Genomic DNA, 20,312 nt, shown 5'->3' on the forward strand with positions numbered 1-20,312 from the left:
GCATCCATGCATGCTGCCCCTGCTGTTTCCTGTCCATTTCCGTGGTGTTTCCATCCTTTTCTGCGGTTCCCAGGTGTTTGGCCAAGCTTCCCTGTGCAGAGCCTTGGTCCCCTTGAAAAATGCTCGAGTCTCCCATTGACTTCAATGGGGCTCGTTATTCGAGACGAGCACTCGAGCATCGGGAAAAGTTTGTCTCGAATAACGAGTACCCGAGCATTTTAGTGCTCGCTCATCTCTAGTAAGAATATATTTAATGGTAGATATCACAGAACACCTCCTCTTCCCCATGTAACCCCAAGAGTGGTATTATTAGCCCCCTATAACTATATACTGCCTCCCTATAACTATATGCAGTCATCTTATAATAACTATATACAGTCCACCTATAATAGCTATATACAGTCCCCTATAATAATTACATACAGTCCCCTATAATAACTATATACAGCCTCCCTATAATAACTATATATACCCTCCCTATAATGACTATATGAGTATATTCAGCGCCCTATAATAACTATATAACTATTTACAGTCCCCCTACAATAACTATATACAGCCCCCTATAATAACTATATACAGCTCCCTATAATAACTATATACAGCCCCCTATAACTTTATACTGCATCCCTATAACGATATACAGACTTCCTCTAATAACTATATACAGCCCCCTATAATAACTATATACAGTCCCCTATAACTATATTCTGCATCCCTATAACTATATACAGCCTTCCTATAATAACTATATACAGTCCCCTATAATAACTATATATAGCCTCCATATAATAACTATATACAATCCCCCCATAATAAATATATACAGTACCTCTATAAAAACCATATTCAGTCCCCTATAATAACTATATACAGCCTCCCTATAATAACTAACTACATATAGTCCACATATAACAACTATATACAACCTCCCTATAATAAATAACTATATGCAGACTCCTATATGGCACACTCTGCACCACCAGCAGCAGGGCGCCGCCATTTTTGTTTACATGCGATTGTCTATGGCAGAGCAGGGAACTTATTGTTCCTTTGCTCTGCCATAGATGAAAGGCAGGAACATTGGCGAGATTCGGCCTGGGGAGCCCGGAGCCAAATACACTGTTGGCGATTTGCCCGAATCGCCAACATTTGGTGGGGGCTCTTTAAAGTCTCTCTATATATTTTTACCCTTTGCACATTTTTCTCCTCAAAAGCTCCATCTCTGTTGAGTACTCTGCTTCCCAGAGAAACCAGCTTTCCCAGGTTTGTATCATTTAAGGATTACCAAAGTGTTATGTAACAGAACACATACTAATAAAGAACAGTTGCAACAAAATGCATATATTTTTATTTTTTTTATTAAATATTCAAGCTATTGAAATAAAATATATCTTCTTTCAAAGCATTCATTTTTCAAAATATACAATACAGCAGCAGAGATTAGATATTACGCATTCATTATGTTACTTTTACAATAAAATGGACTAAGTAGTCCTGTCCCCATGCATATTCCCAATATGTATAGGCACAATAATATTTGCCCACTTTTGTATAACAGGGATGAACAGAAATATAGACCCAAGAACTGAAACCAGAAGAAATGTCCATAAAAACATCCGGTCCAAAACCTGAGCAACAAATTTCCAGTCTTCAACAACCTGCAAAATGAACAAAATGATTTGTGGCTATACTTTATTACCAATATATTATATTATAGATATAATATTCTAACAATATATTACAGAGCAGAATTTAAGAACATGTAAACTTTTATATCAGCACATGATCATATGACAGGTCCATGTTGTAGAGATCTGTAATATGGCAACCATAGATTGTGATGTGAACTATTTATTATAGTATGTTTCAAACCATGTTACTGTGCTATAGTAAAAAAAAAAAAAACTACCAAATACAGGATTCACATTAAATGATGGAGCTTGAGAGGAATATAGTGGAAAGTCCCATATAACCACAGTTCAATACAAAGTATATACAAAAATAGATATGAAAAATGAGACTTTCTTTATATAGATATCACAGCCTACCAATCATTATCTGCATCAGTGCAAAAGTATACTCTCTTAATGACAGATAAATGACAATAAAGCATAAATAAACCTTGTACAAAATAATATAACTAAATAGTGTAGCTGATAATAATATACTTCATAATATACTTTATTAAAGAAATATGACCCTATGTCCTTATTTTTCCCCTGCCTTTCTTCCTTATTTAAAGGAAATTTACAATTTTCTTTTATGTATTATAAACCAAACATACCTTGAGAATGCTGTAGCTAAATTGATGCAGAAACATATCTTTTTTAATTCCTGAATTGAATAGTTTGGCTCAAAAACTATAGTAAAATTATTGCCTCTGGGGCTGTTGGCGCTTCTCGTCTTACATTAAGTATGCACTGCTTCAGAGAATGATGTAATCACTGTGTTGTCCCTCAGAGGCAAAAGTAATCAATTGCTGCACCATCCCCCAGCTCCTGTATATGAGTCTTCCAGCTCAGGTTGATTAGTCCTGTCTGGACAGTTCAGTTCAGAGCTCCGTGTAATTATGGATTAAATAGGATATGTTTCTGCATCAGTGTAGCTACAGCGTTCTCAATGTATTTTTGGTTCACAATACATAAAAACAAATGGTAGATTTCCTTTAAGCAGTCTAGTCAAGTGTGAATCAGCTTTTTGCACAATTTCCACTTACAGCTCATAGATAAAAGAATCGGAGAATACAGACAGTCTCTTGATAGTTTAATCTCCTCATAAAGCTGAATCATAAAGGGAAATGCTATAGGTATTGAGTTAATCATTAGCTTCCTTATCTGTCTAAACTGGATGGACTTCAGAAGGCTTTTAGATACACTGCTCACTAAAGCAGAAAAGTGGCACAAAAAGACATTATACAAAGACATTGTACATTATGACATGTGCCTTTCATTTCTGAAATTGCTTCAAATGTATAATATGTACCCTTTAAATATAAGGAAGAGAGAAGACAAAAAATCTAATTTAAAATAAGTCTGATAACCAGCTCCCCATGTTCACCTGTGTGATGGAACTCCAAGTAGTGTGCAGCAGCCCCAAGGCAGGGGTGTAAGCCCAGATATACTAAAACTGTTGCACAGTGCATTCGTTTTCTTTGCACTTGTGCAAGTTGTGGCACATTATTAAATAGTGTAGCACACTCTTAGTTGATTGACATCCCTCAGAAGTTAAACCAAACTGACTAATTGGTTCTTTTAGGCACCAGTGGTGTCCATTTTTTTACGCATCAAAGGCTTCCTTTATTTAATTGTTCTGCTCCTTTAATGAAGCAAATACTGCAGTGCTTGCATAAAGTATACAGTCAGGGAGGCTGAGCTTTGAGCTATTTATTTTTAACTGTGTAATACTAATTTATCTAATTTATCTTATGCATCTAATGGATGAATCACAGATAGAAGCAGCAAGAAACACTGATAAGAAACGGACATATGGCATAACACAGAACACATGGAAAGCTTTTGTATTTAATACATTAAGGTATTCAATTCATGTATTTCTCATTAACCATCTTCAAAGCTTTATAAAACAGCAAACTAGTAAAGTGTGTAGCAGGCTGCTCTTTATAATGTTATAGAAAGGCATACATACCTCACAGACTTCATGTTCCTTTACTACATGCCTTGTTATGTAACGAATAGAATCCAAAGCTGCTTCTAATGTGTTCCTAGTCTTCTCTGGTCCACTCACTATACCGGTGTCTTCATTTCTTGTAAAGTACCTGTCTACATGGCTTCTCATACATAGCAATTTAGGAAGTTTGTGAAGAAAGATCTTTCTGACCCAAGGTGCCATTGCGTTATGCGTTGAAGAAGATCGATTGTGAATATTTATGGCAAAAACCGTTATAACAATTGATAAAGTCACAAATATCATTGTAAACACTAAGTATTCTCCAATAAGAGGGATGACTTTGGAGGAGGATGGAATGATTTCTTCAATAACTAGCAGGAAAACAGTCAGAGACACAAGCACAGAAGTGCAAAGAGAAATCTTTTCCCCCTCATTGGAAGGAAGATAAAAAACAAGAATTGTTAAAAAGGATAGTCCAATACAAGGAATTATAAGAAAAAGAGTATAAAACAGGGGCAAGCGTCTTATTATAAATGAGTAGGTAATAAAGGGGTACCAACAGCAGCCATCTGTACGGTTCCCTTTGTTTCCTGTGGCAGTTACAATTTCCCATTCTCCATTATCAAAAAAGTCTCTCTTGTCTACATCAAAGTCTTCAAGGGTGATATCAACTTGTGATCCATCATAAGTCCAAGAACCAAACTTCATGGAACAGTTTTGCAGGTCGAATGGGAAAAATGTTACGTCAATAGTACAAGAACTTTTGTAATTCGCAGGTGGGGTCCAGTTTATTGTCCCATCATATCTTACTACAGCTTTCGTCACAGAGCCTTCAAAACGACCATCGGCACTAAAATAGAAGGCAATGATGAGCATATTGTTTGTCATTGCTAGTTTCATCTTTTTTTAAAATCTTTTCTTTTTCTTAAATCTTTAGTTTCTGTAAAAGTTTGCCTGGCAGTAAAATGTTCAATTACTTTATAAGATAATTCTGTAGTTATATTTCATGTTCTCTGGGAAGTGGCTACAAAATAGGTTTCTCTTTCTGGTGGATGCATTATACAGATGGACTTCAACAAGAACTGTGAACTGTGGTGGAGATGCTGGTAAAAACCTACTGCTGGGATAACTAAAATGTTGGAATGTTTTGACAATTTTTAAATCAAGCATTGTTTTACAAGTTACGTCTTTACATGGAAACATATGTGGTACTTTCTTGCATACAGTATTTATGATATATATATATATATATTAAGTTGATGTTATACAGATAATAGTATCTAAAGTTTCTCTGTGTTTTATTATGAATATGAGGAATTAACCTGTTGTAATGTATATTACCAAATCAACTTCTGATTGTCACTTACTTATCATAAAGTACAATATCAGGAATCCAAATAGAATCCGATGGAACACGTATGGAAGTTATCCCAGCAAACTCACTTGGAGCCCATCTAAGTTTGACATCCACCCATTCCTGATAATAAAACACAAGATAAAATATAAGAAACATACCAATTATTAAGTTCATAATAATCACATTTACACATTTCTTAGTTATCCCCCTACACCTCATATACATGATATTGTGTGTTCTTTGGTTGATGCGCTTTATGATGCTATATGTGACATTATGTGTAACAGAAAACTGCTCTATTACAAGGGCTACTGCATCTTATATAAAATACATGTACCATGTCCTAATGTGTATGTTTGATGCGGTTTCCTGCATGTACATCAATGGATAAACAACAATATTTAAAACTGCATGAAACTAACAAACAATAATCCTAGAATATTATACTAATATTTTATTGTATGCACCCTTACAAGGCAAATCTGCAAATTATCAAAGGGGTTTTTGATATCTCACATTCCCACCCAGGTCAACATCTGCAAAGAGTTTGAATGTTCTCTCCATTTTTGTGTGGGTTTCCTCCAGGTCCTCTGGTTTCCTCCCACACTCTAAAACATTCTGGTAGGTTGTTTAGATTGTGAGCCCCATTGGGGACAGGAACCGATTTGGCAAGCTCTGTGCAACGCTGAATAATCTGTGTGCGCTATATAAATAAAGAATTATTATAATTCACTACTGTGATCGGAAGACAATAAAGGACACAGGAGAGGTTGGGTGCTGTTTTTGATATACATCTGATTTTCTTATGGATCAATAGTGCCCCATGCTGCCCTATTGATCCTTATGTAAATTAATTAAGAATCTGTCAAAAACTGCCCTCTGACATTCACCAAGCTGTCCAATAACTATTAAATAAAATAATCAGTATTTCTATAGCACCACCATATTTACAGCGCTTTACAGATCATGATGTACATACTGTATACCAACAAAATTACAGAGCAATAACAATGTCAGATGAAAAAATAGTCATTTTTGTGCCCCTTCCAAACTTTATAATGTGAATAAAGCGAATTTGATTAATTATGTTTGAGAAGGAATAATACATTAACAATGAGAAAGCTTCTGTTAAATAGATTTGATCAGATCTGAAATATTTCTATAAGTAAGGCTCAAATCACATTAACATTGCAGTGTTCCGTAAAACCAAGATGTTTACTAAAATTACATATTTAGGATCCTATAGCCCCAACTGTACTAAAATTATGTTGGTCATGCTTGTAGCCTAACTCTATACTGCAGTGGTAGTGAACCTATGGCATGGGTGCCAGAGGTGGCACTCAGGGCCCTCTTTGTGGGCACCCAGGCCACATTGCCCCAGCACAGAGTTCACCAGACATGACTTAAAAAATTCACCTGCAGGCACAGGCAATCCTCAGCTTCTGAGAGGGTGAGGGCAAGGGCAGTTTACTGATGGAGGTCCTTCTTCTATTGAATTTGTGGTAGAACAGCTAGTTACTGCTTAAATTGCTGTGTTGGCACTTTGTTATAAATACGTGGGTTTTTGTTGTAATTTGGGCACTCGGTCTCAAAAAGGTTCGCCATCACTGGTATACTGTATTCAGCCATATTTTTGTAGACAATGAAATCATGTGTATCATGTTGTTTATATGAGGCAGAATAAAAAAAAAGATAAACTACTCAGTTATAGCATCAATTTTAGCCCATTGTTAGTTGCACACATGTCCACATGTCTATTCATTCTAGCTGCCGATTACTGCATCTTAGCACCAGTAGGATGTATATGACAGGCTGGTATTCATGCCCTCCAATCCAGCCAGGAAATCTAGAGAGACTCTAGCCACTTTCCTCCATGCATGATTTATATGTTAGGTTCCTTTCTAATTAATGCAACAGTTAGGACTACTGTATGTAACAAAATAGTGTTATGTAAAAGTCCTGGAGATCGGTGTCGTCACAGCTTATGTATATTATTCTTAGCAGCTGGACTGAAAGGTCATATCTGGACTTGGAGCCCTGGGGTGAACACATTAGGGGAGATTTATCAGAAGTGTCCAAGGTAAAACCGTACTTTAAAGGATATCTACCATTTGATCTAATGCATTATGAAGCAAACATACCTTGAGAATGCTGTAGCTACACTGATGTAGAAGCATATATTGTTTAATCCCTGAGTTGAGTGGTTTTGCTGAAAAACTATTATAACATTCAGGATGTTGGGAAAGCTGGATTGCCTTCAGCCTACATGTTAGACAGAGCTGTCTACACTTTCCAAACAGGACTAATCAATTTGAGCAGGATCACTCATACACAGCAGATGGGGGACGGTGCATCAATTAATTACTTCAGCCTGTCATGTACAACACAGTGATTACATCATCCTCTGGCGCAGTACATAACTAATGTAGGAGGAAAAGCATGGAAGCCAGGGACAGAAGCAACAGAGCTTCATTATCATAATTTTATCATTGTTTTTTCAGCAAAACCACTCGCCTCAGAGATGAAACAAGATGGGGCACATTTAATTACCCATTCCTTGGAATTCACCAAAAGTGCGTTGTCCGCCGATAATGCACCCAATTCACTAACATTGTGCGACCGATATCCTGCATGTTTGGCTTTCCCGCTCAGGTCCGACGGAGTTCACCTTCTTCTTCCTTGTGCATGTAAGTGCATTGTTTTGTGACACAATTTGAATCTTAAATCCTGCACTTCGTCTGAATCAGTGGGATCGTCCGATGGCCCGCCCCGACGATTTCTGTCGCATGAAAGCCAGCACCGCTGCGCCAAAATCCAATTGTGTGCAACACAATCTGAGCGCAAACCGTGTTAAATACCTGTCAAAGCTGGGCAAATCCCGAAATAACATTCTCAAGGTAAGTTTGGTTCATAATGGTAGATTTCCTTTAATGATCAGGATGACAACAATTCATTACTGTTTGAAGGGGAAGCTCATTTTCAGATATTTTAGCTACTAGACCTGCAACTACTTGACTTTGTGGACTCATATGACCACTATATAATGTCTACATTAACTTATCATTCTAGTGCAAAAACTAATACATACTTGTTTAAGCCAAACATTGGTAGTCATCAGTTGATTTTTCTCGTCCTATAAGAGAAAAAAATGGTTATCTACAATTGATAGCAGTCATAGATAGGATCTGTGAATTAACAAAACATACTAATATTGTTGAAATTTGAAAAACTATTAAATAAATGTAGCACTGACAATCAGTTGGAAGTCAGATGGAAGTGTAAGCTACCTGCTATATCACAATGACAGCAGAAGGGACACTTCCAGGACTATTACAAATAGTCTGAACTAAGGACATCAATGTGGTTCTAATCCTGGAACCCCTTTACGCAGAAGCCACTTTTTTGACCTTCCTGACACGGCCCATTTTTTTCAAATCTGCCTGTGTCACTATAAGTGGTTATATTTTTGGAACGCTTTAACATATCCAAGTGATTTTGAAATTGTTTTCTAATGACACTTTATAGTTCATGCTAGTTGAAAAATTTTGTTGGTATTTTTTGCCCCTGTAATGATCGCTTGGGTTCCCAGTGGTTGGATCTCTATGAATCTAAATGGGTCCAGTGGTTGGACCCCTATAAATGTGTCCCTATGTTCTTAGAGGGGAAAACCCCTTAAATATTGATACATTTTGGTTATACAGGATAGAATATCTACTCATTATGGAAGTGCCAAATGAATTGTTCAAAATATTCACTAATTCAGTAAAGTTTCAGTTTAAAAACATGAAATGTGAAAGGTATATAAACTATTAATGTAAGCGCTTTGAAGTGTAGAATAGTTCCATGATAAAATATTTAAACTGAGCTAAGTGTATATGATCTTTAATGCTAAGTCAGTGCCAGTATCAGCAATATTGCTACAGTAAAGTCTGTGCTTCAAAACAAGAACCAAACGACAACCAAATATTATTATTACTTTCTACAACTAGAAGACGCCGACTTCTGACAAATAGTTCTCCAGAAAGCAGTAAAAAGGCAAAAGGCACAATACATACTACATCCACGAGCTGTGTGATAGCAAGGCCAAACTTCACTTTCACTGTGTCATTTAAGTGTTCAACTGGACGAACCCACTTCTGGTAATCCTGTTGTTGAAATAAGTATTTGAACAATCTGTCTTCACTTTTTGCTATAAACGATGGTTCGGATATTCCTATATGGATAAAAAGACAATGTTAACATAAGAAAATAACTATTGTGCTATGGCGGTTTTCTACCTGCCATATCTATATGCAAGTGCTTCTGGCTGATTCATTTGGAGCAAAGTTATATAATAATAATCTTTATTCATATAACGCCATCATATTCTGCAGCGCTTTCCAAATCATAGGGAAATATAATATTACATTACAGAGTACAAACAGTCATGTGGAACAATAGGAGTGAGGGCCCTGCACACAAGAGCTTACTGTCTGGAAATATATCATGCAAACTTCTTTGACGATGTTACAGGTAGTTATCAATTGTAGCACTATATGACATAAGCGTTACATGTGCATATCCGTGAAGGTTATAGATTTAATTGTGTAAAATTATGCGATACTAGTATGAGGAAAGTCTGCTATTACTGTTACTGTTTAGAATTGCATACTGTTAGGTTGTTCAGATTGTGAGCCCCATTGGGGACAGGGACCAATCTGCCAAGCTTTGTGCAGCGCTGCATAATCTGTAGGCGCTATATAAAGAATTATTATTATTTATTATTATTGTTATGGGACAGCATTTTATCTTGAAAACTCAAACCAAGAACTTAAGATTGTCTCAAGGTTATGTTTAGTTTTAAAGGTATAGCTGGGATAATAACCCAGGAAATTTACCATCAAAATCAAGCATACGAACTCATAGATCCAGGAACTGCGACTATATTTGTTTTCTATGGTCTATTTCCTTCAAAATTAGACTTTCAGTTATGCTAATTAGCCCAAAGGGCTCTGAGGGGTCTTACCAGAGCCCTTCCATGCTGCAACTACACAGGCTGTTACACTGTGCAGGATGTTACACTCAGGGTGTTGTTATATGGCTGTGACTCATATGCAGGAGATACAGATGGGTAGATTTACCGATATTGCAACCCATGCAATTTGTGGCCACATATATCAGGGCAGACTAAATAATGGTGAGAAAGATGACGCCAATTCTCCTGGACAAGTTGTAAAAAACGGGTTTTAAAAACCCAACCCAAGTAATTTGAACTTTTTGGCATCAATATGTAACCAATACAGTTTAAAGCTATGGCAAAGCTTGGGGCAATAGAATCCTTGCCTTGACATTCACAGGAGAGCTGTATATAGCTATTCTTAGTGCCCCACAAATATTCACATAACCCTGATACAGTAAATTTACATTTATAAGCCATTGTAATATGGCAAATAGATATACACCCTTGTTTTCTAGACAGAAGTCAAACCCCCATCAATGAGAATATTATATCTTTGCCATATGCCATTAACTTTTAAGATGGAAATAATTCTTTACTTGTAGTAATAGCACTGAAGGCTATCGACCAGTCTTCTAGTCAACCATGTCAGCTTTTAATTACTGAAAAATCTTCTGCGCAGAGCGCTCTAAATTAGGGAGGAAGTCGAGCTGTGGCCGCCACATTCCCAGTTACTGTTTTGTGATATATTTGCCCGCTTCTTATTCTTGGCAGCAATTTTATATTGATTCTAAGGATCCTTTGCTGCTAAGCTGTCACAAGTAATTCTTTCTCCAGGCTGCTGCTTGTGATGTTAATAAAAATGTAATTGGATATTAATATACTGTTAAAAACATGTCCTGATATAAAACCCTGTGGCAAAAGCTTAGAAGTTGAATTCAAATAGATTTTTAAGGAACATTACAAAATGCTTAACCTACTTTTAACAAAGTAACCACAGATCAGAGACATATGGTGTCACCCATACAACACCCCTTCCCCGATGCCACTTATGTTCCTGACACTGCTAGTGATGTATTGATGGCACATTGTACCAGAATAGAAATATTTGAATTATTTCTTGAATTAATTGAATTAATTGAATTATTATGAGCAATTTTTTGAAAAAGCATAACTTTTTTTGTGTTACTATTAATGCTGTTCAATTGTTTTCTATAGGACAAGCTGTACTTTTCCTTGGTACCATTTTAGGGCGGATACATCATTTTCTTTTGGTTGCATTTTTTGGAAGTCAAGTGAAATATTTTTAGCATTCTTTTTACCTTCATTTAGAGGAGATAAATAATGTGGACTTGGGTCCCTTGGTCACAAAAGATAAAATTATTCTCAGCCCACCCTCCATAAAGCCCTTGGACATAGACCCAGGGGAGATGGTTAAATTTGATAGGAAGATCAAGGTAGAAAAATACAGGACCAGTCTGTAAGAAAACCTGTTGGAGGCTGCAAAAGACCCAAGACTGGGATGAAGATTTATCTTCCAACAAGACAATGATCCCAAACATAAAGCAAAATCTACAATGAATGGGTCACAAATAAATGGGTCACAAATAAACATATCAGGGTGTTAGAATGGCCAAGTCAAAGTCCAGACCTGGATCCTGCTGTTCACAAACCCTCTCCATCCAACCTCACTGAGTTTGAGCTGTTTTCTAAGGAAGAATGGGCAAGAATTTCAGTCTCTTGATGTTCAAAACTGATAGAGACATACCCCAAGCAACTTACAGCAAAAGGTGGCGCTACAAAGTATTAATTTAACGGGACCAAATAATATTGCCGACTCCACTTTTCAGTTTATTATTTTTTTACGAAAATTTTAAATACCCATAAATTTCATTCCACTTCCCAATAGTGTCCCACTTGTTGTTGATTCTTCACTAAAAAATTACAATTTTATATCTTTATGTTTGAAGCCTGAAATATGGCAAAAGTAGAAAAGCTCAAGGGAGCCGAAATACTTTTGCAAGGCCCTGTGGATAATGATTCCTTGCTCTGGCTCTATCTTTGGCTCTATGGAGCGGAAATATGATATAGTGGGTATCAGCGAGACATGGCTGGACAGTAGCTATGACTGGGCTGTTACTATAGATGGTTATAGTCTTTTTTTAGAAAGGATCGTATAAATAAAAAAGGGGAGGAGTTTGTTTATATGTGAATTCTTGCCTCAAGCCTGTCCTGCGAGATGACATCGGTGATGCAAATGCAAATGTGGAGTCCCTATGGGTGGAGATAAGGGGAGGGAAAAAGAATAATAAAATATTACTAGGGGTTTGTTATAAGGCTCCAAATATAATGGAGGCAGCAGAGGAAATGCTGATAAGTGAAATGGATGCGGCTTCAAAGCAAGGTGAAGTACTTATCATGGGGGACTTCAATTACCCAGATATTGACTGGGGGGCAGGAACCTGCAGGTCCTTCAAAGGTAGCAGGTTCTTGTCAACAACAAAAGACAATTACCTGCTGCAACTAGTCCTGGAGCCAACAAGAGGAGGGGCTCTGCTGGACCTTATCCTAACCAACAGACTTGATAGGGTATCAAAACTACAGGTTGGGGGGAACCTGGGTAATAGTGATCATGATATCATTGTTTTTGTATTATGCTTTACTAAGAGCGTTAGGGAAGGGGCAACCAACACTCTAAACTTCAGGAGGGTAAATTTTCAGCAACTAAGGGAAGACCTTAAAGGCATAGACTGGGATAATGTTCTCAAAGACAAAAGCCCCCCCCAAAAACTGGATTTTTTCTCATATATTCTGAATAAGTCCTGTGAGAAACACATACCTTATGGAAAAAAGCATAAGAGGAACAAGAAAAAGCCAATGTGGCTAACTAGTCTTGTAAGGAAAGCAACAAGCGAGAAAGATAAGGCGTATAAGGTGCTAAATCGTGAAGGTAGCGATGAGGCATTGCAGGATTATAGAGAGAAAAATAAATCCTGTAAAAAGCAGATAAAGGCCGCAAAAATAGAGACAGAGAAATATTGCCAGGGAGAGCAAAAATAATCCCAAATTATTTTTCAAGTATATAAATGATAAGAAACTAAAAACAGAAAGTGTGGGTCCCCTTAAAAATAAAATGGGGGTCATGGTGGAAGGAGATGAGGAAAGGGCCAATCTACTGAATGTCGCCTTCTCAACTGTCTTTACCCAGGAAAATCCCCTGGTGGAAGACACAATGAGGAATAATTTAAATTATCTTTGGAATGTCAACAGTTTAACCCAGGAAGAGGTATGGTGCCGCCTTGCAACCACTAAGATAGATAAACCACCGGGGCCAGATGGCATACACCCCCGGGTTCTGCATGAACTGTGTACCGTGATAGACAGACCGTTATTTTCAATATTTGAAGATTCACTGAGGACTGGTTATGTTCCACAGGACTGGGGCATAGCAAATGTGGTACCAATATACAAAAAAGGATCAAAAAGCGATCCTGGAAACTACAGACCTGTGAGTCTAACTTCTGTGGTGGGGAAAATATTTGAGGGGTTTGTTAGAGATGCTATCCTGGAGTATCTCCCTATGCACTACCTTATAACCCAGCGTCAGCATGGGTTTATGAGAGATCGGTCCTGTCAGACTAATCTGATTGGTTTCTACGAGGAGGTAAGTTCAAGACTGGATTTGGGGGACGCTGTGGATGTTGTATATCTGGACTTTTCAAAGGCATTTGACACCATGCCACATAAAAGGTTGGTATATAAAATGAGACTGCTGGGAAGAGGGGAAAATCTGTGTATTTGGGTAAGTAATTGGCTTAGTGATAGAAAACAGAGGGTCGTCATTAATGGCACATTCTCAGATTGGGTTGACGTTACCAGTGGAGTGCCACAGGGGTCAGTATTGGGGCCACTTGTTTTTAATATTTTTATTAATGACCTTGTAACAGTCAAGTTTCAATATTTGCAGATGATACTAAGCTGTGTAAAGTAATAAATACTGAGGTCGATAGTTTAGCATTACAGAGGGATTTGTGGAAGCTTGAGGAGTGGGCAGAGAAATGGTTGATTGGGTTTAATGTAGATAAATGTAAAGTTATGCACTTGGGCCATGGAAACAAAAAGTATAATTATGTTCTAAACAGTTAATTACTTGGTAAAACTGGAGCTGAAAAGGACTTTGGGGTATTGGCGGATGGTAAACTTAATTTTAGTGACCAGAGCCAGGCGGCTGCTGCTAAAGCAAATAAAATTAAGGGATGTATCAAGAGAGGAATAGATTCTCATGATAAAGACATAGTTTTGCCCTCATACAAATCACTGGTCAGACCATACATGGAACATTGTGTACAGTTTTGGGCACCAGTGTATAAAAAGGATATAGTAGAGCTGGAATGGGTGCAGAGGATAGCAACCAGGATTATCAGGGGAATGGGGGGATTAGAATACACTGACAGATTACAAAATTTGGGATTATTCAGTTTAGAAAAAAGAAGACTGAGGGGAGACCTCATTACAATATACAAATACCTGAACAGACAGTACAAGGATCTCTCCAAAGATCTTTTTATACCTAGGCCTGTGACCAGAACAAGGGGCATCCTCTGCGCCTAGAGGAGAGGCGATTTTACCATCAACATAGACAAAGGTTCTTTACTGTAAGAGCAGTGAGACTATGGAACTCTCTGCCGCAGGAGGTTGTTATGGCGGACTCTATGTACATGTTCAAGAGAGGTCTGGATGCCTTTATGGAGAGAAAAAATATCAAGGGTTATGGGGATAAAACATTTATTTAATTCTTAAAGGTTGGACTTGAGCCTTATATACTATGATACTATGATCTTTAATATCTGCAAGAGTACTTCAAACCAGGAGGATGCTTTCCAGGCTACTTTTTTTTTTTCATAATTTGCAGTAATGAGAACAGTCAGAGCAGACTGAGATATTATCCTTGATTAGTAAACAACATGAGAAATTGAATTAAGTCTGCAATACACTGCAAAAAAAATGTTTTAAAGACCAATTCTGAAAAATAAATTAAGTGTTCAGATATTACATATTGTCTCAAGCAAATCTGAGACATTGAAAATCAGCTGGGTCACATATGAACCGTATAATGTATATGGATAGAAGCTCATCTTCTCTAAAATGGCAGCAGTATTTTGCTAAGTGATGCTTCGTGATGAATGTGCGTGACGCTGTTTTAGTACAAATGTGAATTATGTCAACCTCATGGTTGTAAATCACTATATGCATCAGAGGTTTTTATGCTGCCATAAAAAGAACAGGCCAGAACAAATCTTTGATAGGTTTATGAGGTGTCGGGTTCAAAAGATGGGAGAGAAAATATAAGTCGGGCTACATTACCCTTTTCTTTGTGCTTATAGCACTAACTGACCTCAAGCTCTGCACTAGTGGTAAAGACTAGTGCTAGTTGTAAAAAGTAGCTGCCATCCCACTTGACCTTATTATATAATATTATTACTTTACATAAAAGTAGGGTGATGGTTGAAAAACTATTGAAAGTAAACCTGTAGTGAACAATTGTTTTTTGGACAAAACTATATATAGAGTACATTTTAGTTCATATTGACCATTATAACTATTAAAATTTACAGTTTATTTTTATGCATTGTGAACCAAATATACCTTGAGAATGCTGTTGCTACACTGATGCAGAAACATATCTTTTAATATTTGTATAATAAAAGAGAGAAGACTTTTTACATTACTTTATATCTCCGTTTGCTTACTGCAAGCAAATGGCCAAATTATATCCTGTAAATGTTGGCCAAATTATATCCTTATTTTCTCACATTTTATTTAGCTCAGGGATCTCTGGATAACTGAATTGTATGAGCCACAGAAACCACTAGCTGTTATCCATGAAGCCTTGAACAGGGAAGCATAGAAGCATGCAGCATATTTTCCAGATGTATGCCCCACATAACACAATACCTTATTACCCTTGTGACACCTCCATGATCAATTCTAGGTATAACCTCAAGATAATCTTATGTTCTCAGCCGGAGTGCTTACAACTAATGATCTCTGGGTTGACTCTGAATTCTCTTATGTGGTTGTACTCCCTGCAGACTTTAACTATTACTTACTGTTAGTCCACTGAACAAATAATGATTTAACACAAATGTGCACACATAATTGTGCTAACCCAACAGAATTACACACAATAGCAGCCACCTAATAGAATACAACTACAGAATTGTCCATACAAATTTTTTCACTAGAGCAGCCTATATACATACACTACTACAAAAAGTGAGGGGTATGTGGCTTGTGGGTTAAAATTAAATTTTAGGTTGAACCTTAAATGCACCCCAACCTTTACAGGTGAACTTAATGTGACCTTCTCAAAATTTTTGAATTCACATGTTGACGTTTCATTACTTTTTGCACAACTTGCTGTTCTCTAACAATGAGCTTGACAGCAAGATTCACAACACGTGTTTGATCAATAAATTGCCCGTTTTCCTGCTAAAATTAGAATCAGAACAGTCTTCCTCATCATGCTGTTCACATTTTGCATCATGAGACAAAGACAATGCCTTACATTTGATCAACAGTACCTTGTGAGGCTTCTAGCAGGATGTTCTCAAACCAAAGGGGCCACAGAGATAAGGGTGCCACAGTGTCATCAAAAGAGAGATATAGAGAGACTGGAAGAGTCACAGAAGTAGAGGTCCTTTGGTCACATCCCATACTGATGACCTCTTCACTGTGAACACGTTGTGTCTCCATCAACCTTCCCATATAGATTGGGAGCCCTCATGTGCAGGGTCCTTCTTCAACTTGTTTCAGATCTCTGTATTTTTTGTATTTTGTATATGCATTTGTTCTTGTCTTAGTGCAATGTATGTGAACCCCTTACTGATTGTAAATCACCATGGAATTAATGGTGCATTATAGATAAATAATAATAACAATGCCATGTGGAACCAGATGAATACCACACATCTACAGCCACAATTAAGGGAGGCAGACCATTGGGAACCATTTACATCCGCCCATTCTGCTTGCTAGATTACCTGCAAAAGTTACCTGATCACATCACTGGGTACAGGCAACATAATTTTGCATAGGCCAGAGAGCATCTAAGCTGGATGAGGGGCCAGTGGACTTCTGTGATGGTAAGTTGATTTAAAGGGAACCTGTCATCAGAAATTGGCCCAATAAACCACTACCAGTATGTTGTCAAGCAGTTGAACAGCTTCTAGATCACGTTTTTTTCATCCCCCAGCTTGGTGGCATCATCCAAAACATCAACCAAGTGTTTGTACCAGTTTTGTGTCTGACTTTGCACTGAAAAGAACATGCAAACTACTTGCACATGTATCTATAGTGTCTAGTATCTATAAGTGTCTGCGCCAGTTTTGTGTTGCGGCTGCACTGTGCCACATTTCTGCAGCATGAATGAAGTGCTCAAAAAAAATGATGTATTCTGCTGAAGATTGTGGAGCACATTTACTTATCCATCCCATTGCGATCCCCGAAGTGCGTTGTCCGACAAGGATTTGGGTCTGCCGCGATTCACTAAGATCGTGCGTCCAATTTCCTGCATGTGTTGCTTCCCCGCTCAGGTCTGCCGGAGTTCACCTTCTTCTTCCCAGTGTATGCGAGTTGCTTTTTAAATTGCGTTGTTTGTCCGAATCAGTAGGGTTGTCCGAGGGTTGTGTCGTATGTAACCGGCGCTGATGCGACACAATCCAATCGCATGCACCAAAAACCCAGGGCAATTCAGGGCAAAATGGAAAAGAATCGCAAAACCCAACAAAAATGCGGCGTTCGGACCCTCAGTAAATGTGTCCCTGTGTGACACATTTCATGAATCTGTTGCACACTCCACACTCCAAAAGGCAAACCGCACATAGCACAGTTTGCACAATTTTGACAAATGTGGCCCATACTGTGAAACTCCCAGAGAAAACAATGGGTATTTAAATATAACCATATTTCTTCTCTTTTTGTTCTTCTGATGATTAGTAATATGAAGAACACAAAGTAGCAAACCCAGCCAAATATGACACTTATCAAGACTTGATTCTATAGCTATTAGGCTGCTATTGGTGAAAAGTATGAAAAGTATCATTAGAGGATATGGTGGTCTCTCAGATTGGTCATTGATGTAATAAGGCTGCTGTTTGTTATCTCCTCCTGCTCTGAACAGAAGGAGAATTAAAAGTGGGTCTGTTCTCATGTGATGACCCTTTAAATATTAGAAAATAATGAAAGCAGTTTAACAGAGGTATTCTGGGAAAGGTGCAATTCAGCTGTCTCCATTATGGCTTTCTACCATAAATCTTGTGGAAAGATGTATATTTACAGATCTATAGCTGATGTTTGGGAATACTTTGCACATGTAACCCTCACCACTGGTGAAATATGAAATGCAAGAATCATCTAATACCAGCTCCTACCATAAATGTGTGCCAGACCATATATACCATAACATGGATTAAAAAATGAAAATCAGTATCATATTAACAATGCACAAAAAGAACAGATCAATAAACATGTTGCTACATAATGAATTGAACAATACCCGCCATACTTAGGAGAGACCCAGATGCCACACACAAACATTGAACATACTCTGTGTATTACTTATGTTTTACAGAAATTCCTTTGACATTGCAAACATCAATATCCAGTAATTAGATTGACGAATCAATAGTAAATTACACAACACATTACTGTTGTTTTGTAAATCCGTCATCTATCTCCAGAACTTAAAGCCTTCCCTGTGCCTGCAGAGCAGAAGTTATTAATGTCTCTGCAGTGGCCAACTATCTACGTATGCAGAAATGTAGGAAGAAATCTGCTCTCTCAGAATTTATCCTACAACCTGAAAAACTGATTTCACATGGACATAATATGGTTGCCTGACATTGAGTGGATTACTGCTTCAGCAGCCAAATTAACAGCAATTCTAAGGGAGGTCTTGGGGTTGAGACCCAACAATGAATGTGTCTGCATCGTGCTGTAAACAGTTACTGTAAAGAACTGCATGTGTCATATACTCTGCATAGACCGTGACCCATCCACATACTGTATGCCACATGGATGAGACAATCCTGGAATCATAAAGGATTAAACTAATTGCCTGGATTATATGTTTATTCAATCTAATAGTTAACATTATCATTTTCTATATATCTTTTACAAAACTGTTATCAATATAACTCGTACAAGTACTCTAAGCGTAATATTGTTTTCAAATAATTATACAAATATTTATCAATGTTGAACATTCTTTTGTAACTAAAGACCAAAACAATTACCATGACAAAAGCAAAAGCATTGGAAATAAAGTATCACAATATATCAAAGCCAATCATTTATATTGTTTACTGTATACAAATGTAGTCATCTGCAGCATGTCTGGCTCATAATAATTATTATTTCTATTGACATTTAGGATTATTTTCCAGATAAAAATGACTGTTTACCAGCCAATTACATTTGTTATATTGTATGTATACATGCTATATAATGACATAATGCTAAAAGCTGACTTACCAAAAGCTTTTTTCAGATCCCAAGTGCTGAAGAATAGCCAAATAAGGCACTTTCCCCACCCAATCATCTTCAGACATGAAAGAGTCCTTTTGTGTAACAGAAGAATGACTGTGGTGTTCGCCTCTTGCTAATAGGTGCAGAAGATGTTCACACATCTAATAATTGCACCACGACCATTGTACGGTGACACAGATAACAGAATTGATATCTGCTATTATACATAAGAAGAGTAAAATAATATTCCCTGCCATGCATGAGCTAGTGAAACCAGCTGTGACTGCCTTCTGCTAAATTCATTATGTGTCAATAAATGCAGAAGCATAAGGGGGATGGGATTAGATGTTCTTAGCCTCTGCTATGGTAGCTCAGGAGGTACATTTTCTGCTCTCAAGCTTTAAATCTTTATAGAGGCAGAGAGCAGAGAATAGGACCATACATATTACAAGGCGGGCATGCCATAAATTCCAAGGCTAGGGAATGGGGCCTGGTTTTACAACCTGATACTCATTAATTTTGAATGAAATACATGCTTCATGCCTTTTCATTCTCTTTCCACTATACCACAATATATGTAAAGACATAAAAAAGAAATCTCAGCTCTGCAATAAATAACAATATTGAGCAGTCGCTTTGCATAGTAGCTGGAAGCTGTACTTTGTAGTTTAAGTCTTTGTTTCTGCAATAGTAAATATATATACTTGTGTACATATAATGCATATATTGCCTTCTAATCTACTCACCCATATATTTTTATCCATGTATTAAATTGAATATAACTTTACAGAAAGTAAAGGACCTTTAACTTTGATTGTGCATTACTATATTATAGGTGACCCTATATGGGCATCAGGTTTT

At 37.3% G+C, this 20,312-nt stretch overlaps 1 protein-coding gene across 1 annotated transcript; it reads right to left on the bottom strand.

Moving 5' to 3' along the window:
* Positions 1-1,328: 1,328 nt before the first annotated feature.
* Positions 1,329-19,782, bottom strand: CHRNA5 (cholinergic receptor nicotinic alpha 5 subunit). The gene is made up of 6 exons (XM_072147993.1): positions 19,458-19,782; positions 9,043-9,200; positions 8,076-8,120; positions 4,998-5,107; positions 3,649-4,480; positions 1,329-1,661 (listed from the first exon to the last, which is right to left on the bottom strand). The coding sequence occupies exons 1-6, from the start codon at positions 19,522-19,524 to the stop codon at positions 1,488-1,490; spliced, it is 1,386 nt and encodes a 461-aa protein (XP_072004094.1). The 5' UTR covers positions 19,525-19,782; the 3' UTR covers positions 1,329-1,487.
* Positions 19,783-20,312: the final 530 nt, after the last annotated feature.

This window comes from Engystomops pustulosus, chromosome 4 (assembly GCF_040894005.1).
Source record: "Engystomops pustulosus chromosome 4, aEngPut4.maternal, whole genome shotgun sequence".
NCBI lineage: Eukaryota > Metazoa > Chordata > Amphibia > Anura > Leptodactylidae > Engystomops > Engystomops pustulosus.